The sequence below is a fragment of the Somniosus microcephalus genome, chromosome 13, assembly GCF_052327205.1.
Source record: "Somniosus microcephalus isolate GS21.2 chromosome 13, FLI_Smic_1.0, whole genome shotgun sequence".
NCBI classification, from domain to species: Eukaryota; Metazoa; Chordata; class Chondrichthyes; order Squaliformes; family Somniosidae; genus Somniosus; species Somniosus microcephalus.
The window spans coordinates 141916196-141932823 of NC_140999.1; the positions used below are offsets into that span (position 1 = coordinate 141916196).

The window sequence follows — 16628 nt, forward strand, 5'->3', positions numbered from 1 at the left end:
TCACTCAAGAAGCCATTATTTATATGTAGGGGTAAAAATTGGGTGGCGCAGCCTTCGATTAGCGCCCTGAAAAAGTTAGCGCCCTCGCGGCCGATTTTCCCAGGTAGTACCCCGAGAGGGAGGAGGGGCGCTACTGGAAGCGCCCCGCATACCTCTTGGGGCGCTGCGAGCCAACATCACGGTGCTATGTGCCGCAGCTTCATTCCGCGGTACTGCAGGCCTTCCTCCCCTTATTAAAGGGGAGGGGCCTGGCGCAGCACGTCCCAGCGCCCAGCTGGGCTACCAGGGATCGGGAGTGCCGGCAAACGAACCTGGCACTCGAGGAGTGCCCGGCTCACGGAGAGCAGCTGGCACCCCGCGGGGGGGGGGGGGGCTTCACGGGGGCTGGGGACAGCAATGGGGGCAGGTGCTGGCAGGTGGCCAGCAACAAAAATGGCTGGCCGCCCCGGCCACAGGTAGGCCCCCCCTGACCCCAGCGGACATAGCGTCCGGCGGTAAGTCGGGGGGGGGGCCACCCAATATTACAGCCGAGGCGCGAGCGGGGCACTGCACACAGCGATGACATCATCGCTGGCGGAGCAGCACTAACGGTTAGTGCCGCCGCTAACCTCCCACTGAATTTTGCGGGAGGTGTTAGTGGCACCGCGCCCAGGCGCTGGTTGATTTGCGCCCCGTTAGCGCCCTCTTAGGGAGGTGCAAATCAACCGAATTTAGCCCCTGTAGACTTTGATGGTGAGTGTTTACAAATTATTTGAATGTGGGGTGGGGGTCACCACAGCTGCAGTTGATTCTATCATGACTTTACACCAATACATTAAGGGCGTCTTATGTCCATTGTTTATTACTATTTGTAAGCTTAATATATCTGCTTCAGTCAATGTAATTTCAGCAAGATTCACTCGATAGCATCAAAGAGTAGGAACCTTGGCTATTTTGTTTCTCCTCTCATACAGGGACACTAAGGCCAAATGGAGCACCTCTATTGCCGCCCCAGCTAAAGTCTGCTGATCCTGCAAAAACCAGAGTTTGAGCCTGGGATCTTCCTGGTCTGTATGGTCCAGCTACTCATTGTGTAAATCTGCTGGGCCATTAGGGAGCCCATTGAGATATTTGCCGTTTCTTCAACCTTTATATGCTATTGCTATAAGAACCAAGATGTAGTATTCAGTTGTTTTCAGTTCTATGATTGAGTTTTGCTCAGTTTTTAATTAAAATATAGTTAGAGTTCACTGATACTTCTACATTTGCTATAGGTGTTTTCTTTTAAACATAAAATTGACTTGGAAAGAACAAGTTGTGAAAGTGTAGTATAGGGTATTGCCAATTTATTTCAGCATGCACACTGTCTGTGGTATCATGTTCCAAATATTCATTCTCATTCAATAACATTGAAGAAGGAAGATGGAATTACCCTAAAATTAATACCCTACATCATGAGAGCATGTTTACAGTGATTCTAGTTTGAGCAAGATGTGCTTTTCCTAAAATTAAAATAAATTGTGCAGTGTGAACAAAAATATATATATACAGCCATCCTGATCGCAAATGACAAATTGACATCACAAATAAGTTTTAACTGATTTTTATTGGCCCAAAGAAATTCCTTCAAAATTATATTACCAGTGTCCTAAATACATTATAAATTTATTCTCAGTGATAAAACTGAGCTGTGTAGTACTGGCAGATAATACAATAGTAGCCCAATTCTTACTGCTATAGGGCATTCATATGTTAGAATATATTGACTTTGTTAATTCTTGATAGTTCCCTTTGTTCTGTGATGCTCATGTTTACATTGAATTAACACATCTCTCTCCCCCTCCCAATTGTTACAGGTTCCTATAACATTTGTGGACCGTGTGTATGGTGAATCTAAACTGGGAGGAAATGAAATTGTTTCATTTTTGAAAGGACTGCTGCATCTCTTTGCCACTACATGATCAAAGCAAATATTTAGCACTGAAATGTTACATGTCTAGAATGTTTTAAGACTAGATTTGTGTATTATTTCCCTATTTCACAATCGCATTGTAAACTCTAATTTTATGTGTACAAATCTGTAGCACACCTCTGTGAGTGAACAATTGTAAAATATAATTTGAAATAAATCATTCCAGTCTTTGAGTAAGTCTGCTGTTAAGTATTAATTTTGCTTGACTCATTTAATGCTAATATTTCTACTCCTTCCATAGATCATGTTGCTGTAATATTTCAACCATTTTCTAACTAGTTAAAAACACAGGCGCAGCCTTACTATGATTTATCACTAACACAACTTGCCATTACCAATATTTAGCTTTTTAGTTCCCAGTAAAACCAGAAAAATATGTGCTATGGTAACAGCTATTTAACACGTTCATCATATCAGATGGGATTTTAATCAAACTTCCTAAGTAATTTCCTTTTAACAGATACACATCATTACCGTGGTATTTTGGTGTGTGCACATTTACATATGTAAATTGGGATATAATTGGCAATTCATTCTTCTGTTCTGAGAAACAATGTATAGAGGCAGGACATACTGAGTTACAAGGGTTTCTACGAACTTAATTTCCATATACAAAATTTCAAATTAACATAATATGTTGTATAACAATTTTGCTCAAGTTTTCTGAAGGTTTCTCTCTTTTTCACTTCATTTATTCCATTTACATATGAGAGTTTGATTTACTTGGGACAATTTGTATATTATCATTCCTAGAATAACTGATCCTTCATTTTTCACAAAATTTAAATGTGCATATGTCCATGTAAACATCCATGCAAATGCAATTTCTTCTTCTATACTGTTACACCCAACAGGATCTAGGTTCATCTGTTTAATTTTAGTGTCCTTGAACACATTTATTGCCTCAATAATTCCAACCACCATATTTTTTCCCCTCTCAATCTCCTAGTGTCATTCAGGGAACCTACTCTCAGGGCTGTCCCAGTGCCACCATAGAACTAACAGTAGGAGATGCTGTGTGTGTTTTTATTTGGTTTGTTACCTTATCCTCTAACTGGTGAAGTTCCTGGACTCCATTTGGCACCTCCACCAATCTGGCCATGACCAGAATCTTGGCAGGAATAATAGATGGCATCACGAGTTAACAAATTTGTCAAAAATTGGTACGGGTTTTACTTTCAAGTGAGCACGCTTGGAACTCATGTATGCAGTCACTTTTTCATATTTTTCTAGTTAATTCTGTCTTCAAATAGGGTCCATAAATTTTAATCTTTCAATTTTGCATTGTTTCAGGTTATCATTGAAAACTGCACAGGTATGTTTACTGCATCGTCTCTTTGGAAAAGCAGATTGCATGTTCACTTAACTGATCTGTGCTGTGGTTTTAAGTGGTGTTTGTGTATGCTGTAACTTAAATTCCTGACTTGTTTCGACCTCTGTTAGGTTGACCTGAAACTTCCTTCATATTGAGTTCTGAGCTCCTTTTGATACAGGCTAAACCAAATGATTTTTTTATTCTTACCACATTTGGCCAGATACTGGTTGCCTATTGAAAATAAGCATTCTGGGACCTGTTAATATGCATTGACTGTGGGTGAGTAAACAAATTATTAACTCAACAGCTCACACATACAAAACTCTTTTGGATTTTTACCAAACTTAATTCCTGACTATCATGATATTGCAGGTGCTTATGCAGAATGGCTACTCTAGGTACTGTCTTTGCACTGACCATGTGTCTGAAATGTGAAATGACATTGTTGTTCCAGTGGGGTAAGTGAGCAATTATCGTATCAGCCAAGATAACCTCCACTTTCAGCCACAATGCTTGGCAGACTGCAGGCCACTTTAAATCTTTCCAATAACCTCATTTTTGAAGACTATAAAAAGAGCACTGTTTATTTACAAGCTTCTATGTGAAGACTTCAAGAAATAGTGCTTTGTAATTTTACCCTAAATAAGGTTTTACTAATAGAGTGTAAATTTAATGAGAAGGCTGTGTGTTAGAACATGGGTTTGTGCCTGATATTCTCAATCTAGTGAGTTCACATCTCAAACACAAGCTTTAGAAAGAAAGAACTTGCATTTATATATCAGCTTTCACATCCTTGGGACATCATAAATCCGCATTACAAGCAATGGATTACTTTTGAACTGCAGTCATTGTTGTTATGTAGACCAAAGTAGCAGGCAATTTATGCACAAATGACAAAATAAATGACTAGATAATCTCTTTTTGGTTGTGGTGTTTGATGGTAGAATGTTGACCAGGACGGAGAACTCCCTGCTCTTTTTTGAATAGTGCCATAGGATATTTTACATGCATCTGAGGTGTCAGACGGGGCTTTGGTTTAACGTCTCAGCAGAAGGATAGCACCTCTGACAATGCAACACTCGTTAGCTGTGCACTGAAGTGTCTGTATAGATTATATGCTTAAGTCCATACTGGGGCTTGAACCCATAACCTTCTGACTCAGAGAGACACGTGCTGAGTCTGAGTTAGAAGTTTCCCACAGGGAGACAAGTGCATATGTCGTTGTGGTTAACTTGGCTGACAAAGGTCTGGGACCAAGGCACCTGCTCACTCTTGACTGGAGAATTGCAGTGAGAGGCCAGGAAGCCCAATAAAAGGAACAAATGACTTGTATATAAAAAAGAATCTCTATTTAATTCATGTTTCATTTTTTAAACATGTCACCCAAATATACTTTGAGTTCAGCTCCAATCCCCAGAATTGCCTCAGTGCTCTTCTCCCGTTTATTATTGTTAGTACTGCACTCAGCATGTTCTTTGTGGTCTGGACAACATTACAGTAAACTAACAGAAGGTACATGTTAAAGTGGCAACGGTGACTTGCCTTCCAATTTTTCCTTCCTCCCTATAAAGTAGTACCCACTTAATGCTTAGAACCTCTTCAAATGAGATCGAGGAACTACATGTCCAAACCATCTTAACATTTAATCGAGTGCACTGTGTTCTTAAAACAAAAAAATTACAGGAGGCCACGCTAGGGATATGATCACAAATATATCTGTATCAGAACACCTAGAGTTTCTGATCCACTGAAAATGAGACACCTGGTCATATTCTAAACAAAACTACAACACTACAGAGACTTTAAAATAGGAAATGGACAGGCTGGGTGGTGGTAAAGAATGTTGGAGTCCGAATGCAATGGCCATGAATGGTAGGCTGTGGATATATGTTTACGATCCTCCAAGCTGAGTTCCTAACCTTCCACTGTACTGTTGTGGGGAGGCATTCAACAAACTCAAAAACTTTCCAACAAAGAGCAATACAATGGTAATAGCCGTCTAAAGTCATACCTATGCACTGTTGGTGGAGCCAGAGTAGCCTGTAAGTTGCTTGTTCTCTCCAGAAGTATATGTGATGCCAACTAATAAAAGGTGATAGAGAATTTTTTGAGGCCTCACTTTTCTTCCCATTCTCTCCCCCCCCCTCTAAAAAAGCTAGGTTTGTCAAATAGTAAAACTCGTTTGCTCTGATTGTTGGTTAGCTCACTGAAATTATTACAGTTATAACAGTTACTTTATAATCACTACTTGTGTCAACACTAGTGTAGTACAGTACTTTGTATTTTTTGTGTTCAAGTACAAATAGTATTTTGTTTACTGAAGCACTACAATGGCATGTACAACCTTTGAGTATCTGAATTCTTATAGGCCAGTTATACCAGCACTTTTGCCTTGATGCAAAGCAGTTTGAGATGAGCATTGACACAAAATCCTTAATTTAGCTTGGGTGTCAGTCAGGTTGTAGATCTGACTGCAGACAAGGGTCCAGGAGGTGGTTTCACACCGGCTGCAGTCTATTTCCAGTCTATACTGGTCAAAATGTATCATTTCATTGAGTCAAAAAATATCAAAAATCAAAAATGGTTTTGGCCTCATCATACTAGGGTTCAAAATGAAAACAGAAATACTTAAATGACAATTGATGTATGCATAAAAACTAAGCAGTATTCTTGTGAGTTTTTCAAGTGACTTTTCACCACTTAAAAGTGAATGCTATAACTTATTTACATCAACTCTATACCAGGAGAAGAACTTGCAGACCGTGATGGTATGTATCGGGAGAAAGTTACCAGAATTAAAACCAACAGTTGTCAAATTTTGGAGATTTAAATAATCTTTAACCTGCTTTTGTTTTCTTAGACATGAATAAAACTAATCATCTGAGCCAACTCAACATGCTCTCCTCAGTTGGGTCATCTAAATGTAATTTGGAGGTAAATTGGTATTTGATTGAGGAGGGACTGTTGAGCATTTGAAAAAAAAATTTCCTCTAGGTTAGTTTACAGTCAAAACTTCAGTGAAAACTAGAAGTGCCAATGTCTTTATTTTGATTCTTCCTTTAAGGGAAAGTTTTAATCAGATTTGGCATGTTACATATTGGGGCATAAGCAGGCATACCCACTGGGTACAAGTCTGCACGTTTTTAAAAATAATATGCAGTGGCAGTTTGGCTATCCAAGGAATCTAGCCACAAGGCGACTGCAATCCCTGATTTTCTCACTGCTGATGCGAACTACAGTTTTGCTCCAAGGAGCGGAACTTGTGCTGTGGACTGCAAGTGGGAATTTCTGATCTTGTGATAGACCATTCTCACCTCCAGCATAGTGTCTGTTCCTGGAACGAAGCAGTAACGTCAGGTAGAAGTTGCAGCTCCAGTGAGAAGACCACTAAGGGAGAGAGAAGGAGGGTGGGGAGAGGAGCCGAGGCATGAGGGGCTTCTGTGAAGGGAAGAGAAACTGTTCAAGTAGTTTTTGAGGAAGTGATGGTCTGGTTGGCAGTTGCATATGAATAAACCTAAATGTCACTTTTTACCCTTAATGTTTAAGATTAAGAGTCTATCAATTGTGGTTAATTGTCTAAAAATTAGCCAGAGTCCACCATTTTAATGTACAAATACAAACATTTCTGGTGGAACATGTCCCTGGACTCCCTCGATGGAGTGGATGCAAGGGACACCATTTAGAAGGAGGGTGTACAATTCTAAGTTTGTTGCCTATGTTTTTCTTTCACATCACTTTGTTCTTAATCTTTGTATGAAAATTCCAACATTTTGAAATTATAGAGAATAAAATAAATTTCAGACTCTCAAAGCCACATAATATTGAAATTTTCACATAGGATTTTAGAAGAGATCCTTATCATTTGAATTGAGGCATAACCTGACAACATTTATGAAACTCCCTTTTTAATGTAAATCACTTATTTTTCTTGGGATAATTTACAATTACTCAAGTATAGGTACTTCCTCAATGCACATGGTGAGTTCAGGCTGGAAGATAGACATCAAATACCAGTCAGTTTCTGCTAGTTTAGGACAAGTTCACATTATTGATGTATCCCATTTGTGTTCTCTTTAAAATATCATAAGCTAACATTAAAGACATTGCATGTTGACTTACAAATGCCATCATATTTTTAAACAATTATTTCATACAACAGGTGGCACTGGTAGATTGTTATTGGTAAAGTTGTAATTTGTAGAAATCCTTTTACATTTTCAAAATTATCTCTTAACCACTGGTAGATGCATTCTACCAGTAAAAAGCTACGTGTCTCCCATAACCATTTTAAAGCAGATACAAAACATTTTCACCTACAGCTGTCATTGGAACCATTACAAAATCCACAATCCATTTAATTTCAGATAAGGTATTCTGAAATAGCTGGTACGGAAGAATCAGTGTTCTTTGTAAATAAAAAGTCTTGCGCAGGTTTTGTTACAATTGCTTATGCTCAGCTTCCAGCTGCAAGAATATCTTCGTACTTTTGAAGGAATTGCATATTGATGTAATAAATGTCACATCACTTTCACCATGTATCATATAATAGTGAATATGAGTCCATATTTCAGAGTGAAAAGGTTAAGTTAGTTAACACGGCTTTTTCATTGAAAACTATGCTATGTTAAAACTTGTGGTGTGGTGGTGAACCTCCATTACCTTGTCATTTGTATACATGATAACTTGAGACATTGACCATCAAAGGATAGCTTTAATAGCATATTACATGATTACATTTGCAAGATAAAGGAGTGAAGGTTTATGGGGAGCGGGCAGGGAACTGGCTTTGAGCCAAAGATCAGCCATGATCTTATTGAATGGCGGAGCAGGCTCGATGGGCCAAGTGGCCTATTCCTGCTCTTTCTTATGTTCTTATCCCTCACCATGTAACTGTTGGACAGTCTAATTTCTTACCATTCATAAGTGGCTACCATGCATTTCAAACTACTCAAACATTGGGCGTTCATGATGAGTTGAATGGTACAATGCTTCATCTTTCCATAGCTAACTGAAGATACTTAAGTTTGCAACTGTTTTTAGATCTATGTGACCCAATGACTTGCTTAAATAAGGCATATCACATGTCTAAAGTAGCTGCACCCCAAAGTTTGAACATTTGCATAATGGTCCTTGTTTGTCAAGTGCAACTTTCTGGTGTGACAAAATGGCTAACTTCCCACCAACATCTCAGAAAGTAGTGCTGGACCAGTCGTGAGGCGCAGTGATAGCCCAAATGCTGAATCAGGTGGTGTGCACATATGTGTGCTTCGGTCTGTGAGTGCACGCCGAGCAGATGGAGGCGCCAGATGCCCTAGTTCGCATCTGCGCAGTTGTGTGCCTCGCCAGCAACTAAAGGGCGGGTGATAGGTAGCGCCCCCTGTTGGAAGCTTAGGAGCCTCGTTTTCACACGCCTTGCTCCAATTCTCGCGAGAATACAGCAAGGGTGCTTATGCAACATGAACTATTCCTATTATTACACCAACTTTGCCCCTTTTAACCACTTTTAGCAGAAATGGGACTAACAATAGGGGGCAATAACCTCGAAGTTTGGGGGAATTGCCCTCAAAGTAATGCTCAACTCTGCTCTCTATTGGACAATAGTCCCCTATGCAAATAAAGTGCACACGTCACTTCCGTTCTTTCTCGGACGCCATTTTGGCCAGGGAAGGCTCAGTGAATTATTGTCCGAAAGCAATTGAATTTTTCCCCCCTTTCTTCCCTTCGAGGTTTGCGCCTCCAAAAGTTTTCGATCAGAAAAAAAGTTTGCTCAGTCGGTTTAAGTTTTTTTTTAATCCAGAAGCCGTTCGTTCGGTGGCGTTCAGTTGTCTTTTCTTCCCCCCTCCTCTCTCTCAAAAAAGAGCTCCCTCTTTCAGTGAGCGCTGGAAGCACCGCCGCGGCCGCCGCTCGGGGTTGATGTGAGGAGATTGAAGCGGCAGCAGGAGGAGGAGGCCCTTTGTTTGCGGCTCGCGCTCTTCTCTCACTGCTGCCGGTTCGGCCGACCGGCTCGCGCTTAACTGAACAATTAAAACAAAATAAGAAAACAAAAGGTGAGAACATTTTTTTAAATATATATATAAAGTCTATTACCGAGATCTGATCTTACGATTGCAAATAATTATTTAAAAAAAAAACAAACCGATTGCATTTTGCAAAAAAAAATTTGGGTGGAAAAAAAACTGGAGCAATGTGTGTGATGCATGCAGGTAGTTCTCCTTTATCTTTGTCCAGATATAAAGTACCGATTGCTAAAGATGCATCGACCTAAGGTACAGAGATCCATCTGCAACGATTGCTTTATCCTATTTGTATGTATGTTGCCTATTTGCATGATTAAAAAATACACACACACCAGGATTTTTGCTTAATTTGACAAATGCACAATTTGTTAGCAGAAATTAGTTGTACTAACCCAACATTTGTAATTGCAGTCGATCATTTGTGTTTATTGTATTTCAAAGCTAGGTGCGGGTTCAGATATTAGTATAATTTACTATGTATCGATTTGATGCATATGTGATGGGTCAAGTCACCCAATCGATGCTAGTGTTACCTTTCCTAATCGCGGAATACAATATTACCTAAAAGTATGTCTCGAACTAGATGGATCGAGGCATTTTAGGGCTTTTTTCTAGAGGTTTTTAGGGTTGTTTGAGCCACCGGTAAATTAGTTCTGTTAATTTCGAGCTCCTTCGAAATCTTCGCTGTTTCGGATGCCTAAAATGTAAAATAGTAATTGTCACCGGCTATTCTGTGTGTGCCATCGGTGGTGAATCTGATCGAACATTTGTTTACACATTTGCTCAATACCTTTTCTAGTGCTCTATGGTCTTTAGACAGCATGCTCAACCAATCCAGACAGCAAGAAACGCCCTAGACAGAAGACGGGGTGGATGGAAACTGTGATTTAATTTATTTGTAATTTACATATAGGGATTCACGTGAGTTCACTCGGTGACAATTCTGGATATTTTATGATGCTGATAATATTAGGGATGGTATAAGTTGATGGCGATAATGTTAAAATGTGCACCTCTGGACCGGTTGCCGGCTGTGACGTTGCTGTAAAATGGCGCGAGTACTGCTCCACTGCAGACATGAATAGATTTAGGGATTCCCAGTTTTGTAATTGCTTAAGTAGAAATATTTGGCACGTGTTCTTTGAAGAAATCTTATCGGGACCCAACTGTTATCAGGTCCTTTATGTTGCAAACCACGGCACCGAAATGCAGGAAAATGCATTTAGAAATGTTTTGCATCAAATGAAATAGTTTAATTTTTTCTAGACCTTGGGTTAGAAATTATTTTTTTAAATAAATTTAAGTTGGAATGGTGCTTATTTTCTATACAGTAAGCTAATGGCAAAACATTTTTCCACTTCTTGCGTGCACAGCCGCCCCCACCCATGTTGTAGTGCAGCCATGCAGAGAATGAAAATCAATATTCGGTGCAGCAGGAGGCGCTCTTCAGAGGCTGGTTTTGAGGCTTCAGATGCAGGATAAGGAGCTGTTAGTGAAAGAAGTGCTCCATTAGAAAATGCTGGCGCTCCCAGTACAGCGCCACCTGTAGCTTAGGCGCCGAATTCGGTGACTGAAAACTTAGGGTTACATACAAAACACAGGCTGACATAATGTATGCAATTACTTTAATAAACCAAAATTTCACCAGATGTATGTTTCCATTGGTACTGTTTCAGGAATATGCAATGCAATGATTACTTCTGACTAAGCTGCATGTACAAATTATCCATATTACTGAAACCCCAAGTCTTTGTGTAACTAGATGCTTAGTGATAACCAGTGCAAGGCAAAATGTGCATCAGTGAAAAATGATGGTAAATGAAATTAAGTGTATTTGGGCATTACTTAAAGAATGACTGAATCAAGTTGTGTTTGTAGTGACCAGCCAACTCAGCCAAGGAATTGGTTCTGGTTGATTAGAACCAATCATCCAAGTAAAGCATATGTGACTTGTAGCATGATGGTTTGAGTTGGATGTTGCAAAAGGTGAGCATCAAAATTACTTGGCTTAGTGAGATATAGAAATTCCTGTTTAGTTATAATTGGCATAGTAATCAAACCTGTTGCTGTTTGCCATAAGGTTATTTTCTTAATGTGCAATCCTTAATTAGGGGGTACTGGGAAGTTGTTCTGATGGCACCCCTGTGCCACTCCATCAGCTTGAATAGAATAGGACAAATATCTCATGTCCTTTTAGCTGGGAATCATCTTTAGATTCAGGTATTTAGTCACATTTTAGTTCTATTTGCTTAGGCAAATTTAAACTAGTTGGTCACTTTTTTCAAAAAAAACAATTTAGGTTGCTACATAGTCCACAATAGTTTACTGTACTTTTATAAAGAACTACAGGATAAGGCACACTAGATCTGATTTAACAAGATATATAACCTTTTGCACAGCAAGATGTGATTCAAATCAAAAGCCTTGAATCCAGTGTTGTAGCAATTTGTAATATTTCACATTGCTGTGGATGTAGGTTGCATTAATAGGAGAGAATGATATGCCAATCCTTTTGTAAATGTAAAGACTTACAATTTTAAGTTAAAGCTGTAGGTGGTATGGTTCCACTTGTTTTTTATTTTTATAATTCTTCATTGACATGGATCCCGTATTATGTTTGGGAAGCTTCACAAAGACAAAAAAGTGTAGATTTTGTTTCAGGTCAAATACGTTAGGATTTTGAAGTGAATCACAAGTACATACTAGTCACCATTTGCCTCCAGCACAAGTTCTGTTTTCAGTAGTGATGCGCACAATTTCTTTGTACTTTGTTATTTTCTTCCTTTCCTTCCTGTATGAATGCACAAGGTTTCATAATGCATTGTGAGCTCTGTTTCAATTCTTGCAGTAGAGTTTATTGTAGAGGAAATTGTACTCTGAAAATGTACGAAGGAAGTGTACTATGGTTATATGGAGGGGGACTTTATTTTACATGGCTTTTTAAATTATTGTACACATGCATCTGTTTTTATAAAACCTTTTCTCTATTTTTTGCCTTTTTTTGAAGATGCTGACTTGTGCTGAGGTATGATACTAGGTGGGTTGGCTGCCCTTTAGTATCTAGACCAAATGGTTATTTTTCACAATGAACTTTACAGGTTATTTGACTGGGGCTTCATAGCTAAGGCTGATCTTAGTGACACCTGATATGTGTACTTTCCAACAGGGATTACTGGGAAGTAGTCCGGAGTGGGAAGCTGGTGACTCTCTTTCCCCCCACACACACACAAGCTCGGAGTGAAATAATTGTAATAGTTCTACTAATGCCTGGCTGAGAATAGCTAACTTGGCACATATTTGTGGTCAAACCTGAGACACATCTAGCCTGTATAGCTCAGTCACGCTGCTTTACCAACTGAACCATTGCCGAAGAGCTAATTCTTAAATTCCATGTATGCATTATTTTTAACCATTGGGCTACTGGCAGCTCCAGGGAATTGCAAGGTTCCTGGTTACTTTGTTTGCCGATCGCACTTTGGTGGCAAAACAAATGCTAATGTATAGCAATATAAAGCAGCTGTTCTGGTGTCGGGATATATTTTACTGCTGTAATATTATCTTTATGCTGCTATAATCAGTTTTAAATATTTCTCAAATTCTTTACTTAGCCCATTTCCCCATAAATTCTTTTCAGCTTTATTTCTAATAAGTAGCATTTTATTTTTTCTAATTTAAGAATTGTTTTCCTGAGCTATTTTGGAGGGGTATATTTAAAATTGGGTTTTGGCTGCAAACCTACTAGAGATGGGCTAGAAAAACACAGTTGAGCACAGCAATTTAGGACTAACTTGCTGCTGCCATTGATGTGATACAGTTGACTTTTGATGAGTTCTTCAAGCATCAAATGAGTTCATGGCCTCAGCAGTGGAATTTCACCATGACGAGAGAACTCATTGTTAGTGCTCCAAGGGTTACACAGATGGGACTTATTGAAAACATATAGTTAACCTTATCTTTTTTAAGTCTTAAAATTAAAATTAAGCTCACAATCTAGCATCATGTTCCTTCATCTTGTAACTAGTTAATTTCTGCTTCTCAAGTAAGTTCTAATTTTCACCTTGGGCTCAGATAATTAAAAGAGTAGATTAAGTGCAGAGATAGTGTTTCATTAATAGTGGAAGGTCTGAATATTAACTTTGTTGCCATTCTAAGTAAAACATCCATTTCATTAAAAAGCTCTGATTATTGGAAGTTCTGTACTATGCTTGTGCTTCCAACATTCGAATACTGTATTGCGCAATCATCAAAAAATGATGCACCTTAAAAAGATGAGGTATTGCTGTGGTCGTTTCACTTGTGGCAGGGCGGGATTACTGTAATAGTACTTCCAGCATCATAGAAGGGGGAGTTCATGGGATGGATGTAAGATCTGATACCTTTGGCTTATGGAGATGTGTCTCTATATATGATTAGAGACTGCTGGTGGCAAGGGAATTACAGTTGATGCATTACTTACCTAGTAGCAGTATATGTCAAACTCCTTTTTAAGTGATTGTCTATAGTGATCTGTAAACTTCAGACTGATCTCTTTTGTAGTAGAATATAACTATTCTAGGACAACTTGGATTCATTGCACTGGCTGTACTGTTACAGATGAAAAAATAATTTCATAAATATAATCTAGCACCAAGTCCAGCAGTTTAAATGCATTTTAAGAACAAAGTGTTGGGTCTTGGAGCTTGAGAATTAATTAAATTAAGCTGAAAAATTGACAGGTTCTGGTCCCGAAAGTTAGAATGTGAATACTTTTTAATGTACAGTGGGAGTCTGCAATGTGTATGGGCTACAAATGACTGCTTTTCCATGTTCTCTATTGGGGAAAGTGGAAAATTTGCAGTGTTGGGGGAGGGGTGAGGTGGTTGTTCAGTTATAAACCTAACCAGGAGTGGTGGTAGTTAGAAAATGAAAGTTTTAAAAGTTGCTAGTAAAAACGAATTATTTTTGAAGTAGTTATGCAGGTGAAATGCATTAGTTGGTGTACATTGTTTGTTGCTATCTGACCACTCTGTAGTTTGCAGTCTGTGGTATAACTGAGCTTGGAAGCATTTAAAACCCTCTAAACAGTAAGGAGGAAGTAGAGATTTTATATAATATCTTCACATTTATGATTTGGTACAACTAGCAAACAGGAAATTTGCTTCATTGCTTTGTAAGTAGGTGTGTCTAAATGTGTTTAGCATTATGTCCTTATGCACCTTTTAAAATTATGTGCATTTGTGTGGTAGCATGCCATACTGGTTTTGCTCAGACTTGGAATGTGAAAGTTAGTTGCTTCAGGGGATGGGATGTGGTTAATGTACATTTACGTTCCCTCAGAGATTGAAAACCTACTAAGCTTAAACATAATGATTTGCAGTGACCAAATCAAGTGGGATGTAATGATAGGACAACTCTGCGCCAATGTGAATTTCTTCTATTGGAACGAAAATCCCAGGTTTAATCCTTGCTTTGTAAAGTTAATCTCATCCGGTACAGCAACGGGTGTCTTACAGTTGCCCTAACTGCTCTAGATAAGGGTAGGAAAATATTGGGCAGAGTTCCTGTCCCCGATCATTTTCCAGTAACTCCTTATTGGTTTGTGTGTGTGTATGCATGCACGCCTGGTGAGGATGAGATTGTACTTGGCTAATGTTCCTGCTCTTGATCACTATCCAGTGAACCCTAAAGGGAAGTGCCCGTATGTACAGGAAACTTCGCGATATCCGGCACCGACGTGATGCCGATCTATGGAAACTTCCGGACCGACCAGTGCTAATGTTGAAGGATACGGAGGTTTTCATCTTCGTATCTGACAACAAACACTGTTGCTTAGCAACAGCTTGTAGACAGTCGGCCCGTACCTTGGAAGTGTCTCTGTAGCTTAACAACAGCTTCAGAGAGGCTTTCCAGAGACTGACTGACTTTAAAAAAAATGCTAGGAGAAGGAAAAAAAACCTAACAAAACGGCTGCTGATTTCTGCCGTTGGATCGAGGTTTCCAGACATACAACCTCCGGATAAACCAAAGTTTCCTGTAGAAGTTGGTGAGGTAAGATTAGCCTTGGCTGTAATGCTCCCATGGTGGATTCCTTGACCCATTGACTAGCCATGGTGCCCAAGAGTAAGTCTTGCAAGGCTCCTTAATTTTTCTATCATTATGCTTTGGGGCAGTTAGAATATAAATTAGAGGAAACTGAGTGCATCTAATCTGTGTGGTATTGGGGAGAGAAAGAGGAAGAATGGCAGAAAGAAACTTGCAGTGACATCAAATGAATTGGAAATATACTGAGGGGGAGTATTGGAAAAAGTGGCAATAGCAATAAATGACATCCACTATGCATTGCAAATGGACATCTTTTACAAAATTACATAAACCTAATATCAAGATTACAAAAATAATAGAAGAAATTGATGAGGGTGGTGTAATAGCAATTGCAAACGGACTGACAGTTCAAATACCCTGTACCTGCAACCTCTGGTTCATGATAAAATATATTGTTTAGAAGTTCAGTCATTATGCTCGCTCTTGAACTGAATTTAGTATAGTGCTGTGGCCCCAAATCGGGGCATACGTTGGACGGTGTCTGACACGTACTTGTCTATGGAGCAGGAATTTAAATGAAGCGTTTATTCATTTCTTGTTCAAATTGCTGCTGGAATTGCCTACAGTGGGAATGAGACAGTTTGCAACTTGGAAGCAGCATAAGCCTATATGATTAAAAGCTCAGGTTTGGAAATATTATTGGTTTAGATATAGGGAATGGTGCCAGCACGTCCTGTTGACTTGGACTGTGGCAAATGTAAGTGTATACAGAGGCTTTTAATGGAACTACAGATTTAATTATAAAAAGCCCTTTCCTTGGTAATTCAATAATGTACAAATAGTCATCGAGGTTGTCCCACGTATCTATTATTAACATGTTTGTATTCTCATTTAGTAAACCCCTCAAACAGTTTTTTTTTAATGTAACAGCTAAATGATTTTTCCACCGTCAAACAGTGTTATGCTGACTTTCAAAAAAGTTAGTCATACAAAGTAATTTTTATTTTATTATTAAAGTTCTATTAAACTGCATATATTTTAACAAATTTATGATTGTACTGACACTAAATTGAAAACCCAGTTTTGTTTCATTGATAGGAGCAATTATTGTGTGTCCTGGATTTTTTTTTGAAGTACCAGTACTTGGGGGAATTTTCATTTACCCCTGCAAATAGCAAAATAACTACAGTATTGGTGTTTGTTATTCTGCCTGCCCGTATATATTGACGTTAATTCTCGTGTCAAAATAAAGAAGATAAAATGACCCAATTGCCATATAACGAAAATATGTCTAAATTACAGGTAGACTATCCTTTATCCAAAA

The 16628-nt window shown here is 38.9% G+C and overlaps 2 protein-coding genes across 5 annotated transcripts in view; both read left to right on the forward strand.

Annotated features, from left to right (window-relative positions):
* dpm1 (dolichyl-phosphate mannosyltransferase subunit 1, catalytic) overlaps nucleotides 1-2128 on the forward strand; it is an 84135-nt gene extending 82007 nt beyond the window's left edge. The window contains exon 9 of the mRNA XM_086005312.1: nucleotides 1836-2128. Within this exon, the coding sequence (XP_085861438.1) occupies nucleotides 1836-1940 (105 nt within the window). The 3' untranslated portion in view covers nucleotides 1941-2128. The remainder of the gene's footprint in view (nucleotides 1-1835) is intronic.
* Nucleotides 2129-2681: 553 nt separating this feature from the next.
* The window catches only part of adnpb (activity-dependent neuroprotector homeobox b), a 38760-nt gene continuing 24813 nt past the window's right edge, over nucleotides 2682-16628 (forward strand). For 3 of the 4 annotated variants that reach the window (XM_086005311.1, XM_086005309.1, XM_086005308.1), the window contains exon 1: nucleotides 8895-9313. The gene's annotated coding sequence lies outside the window, so the exon portion shown is untranslated. Of the gene's footprint in view, nucleotides 3267-8894; nucleotides 9314-16628 lie in introns of those variants that run through there. The other variant, XM_086005310.1, reaches the window with a different exon arrangement.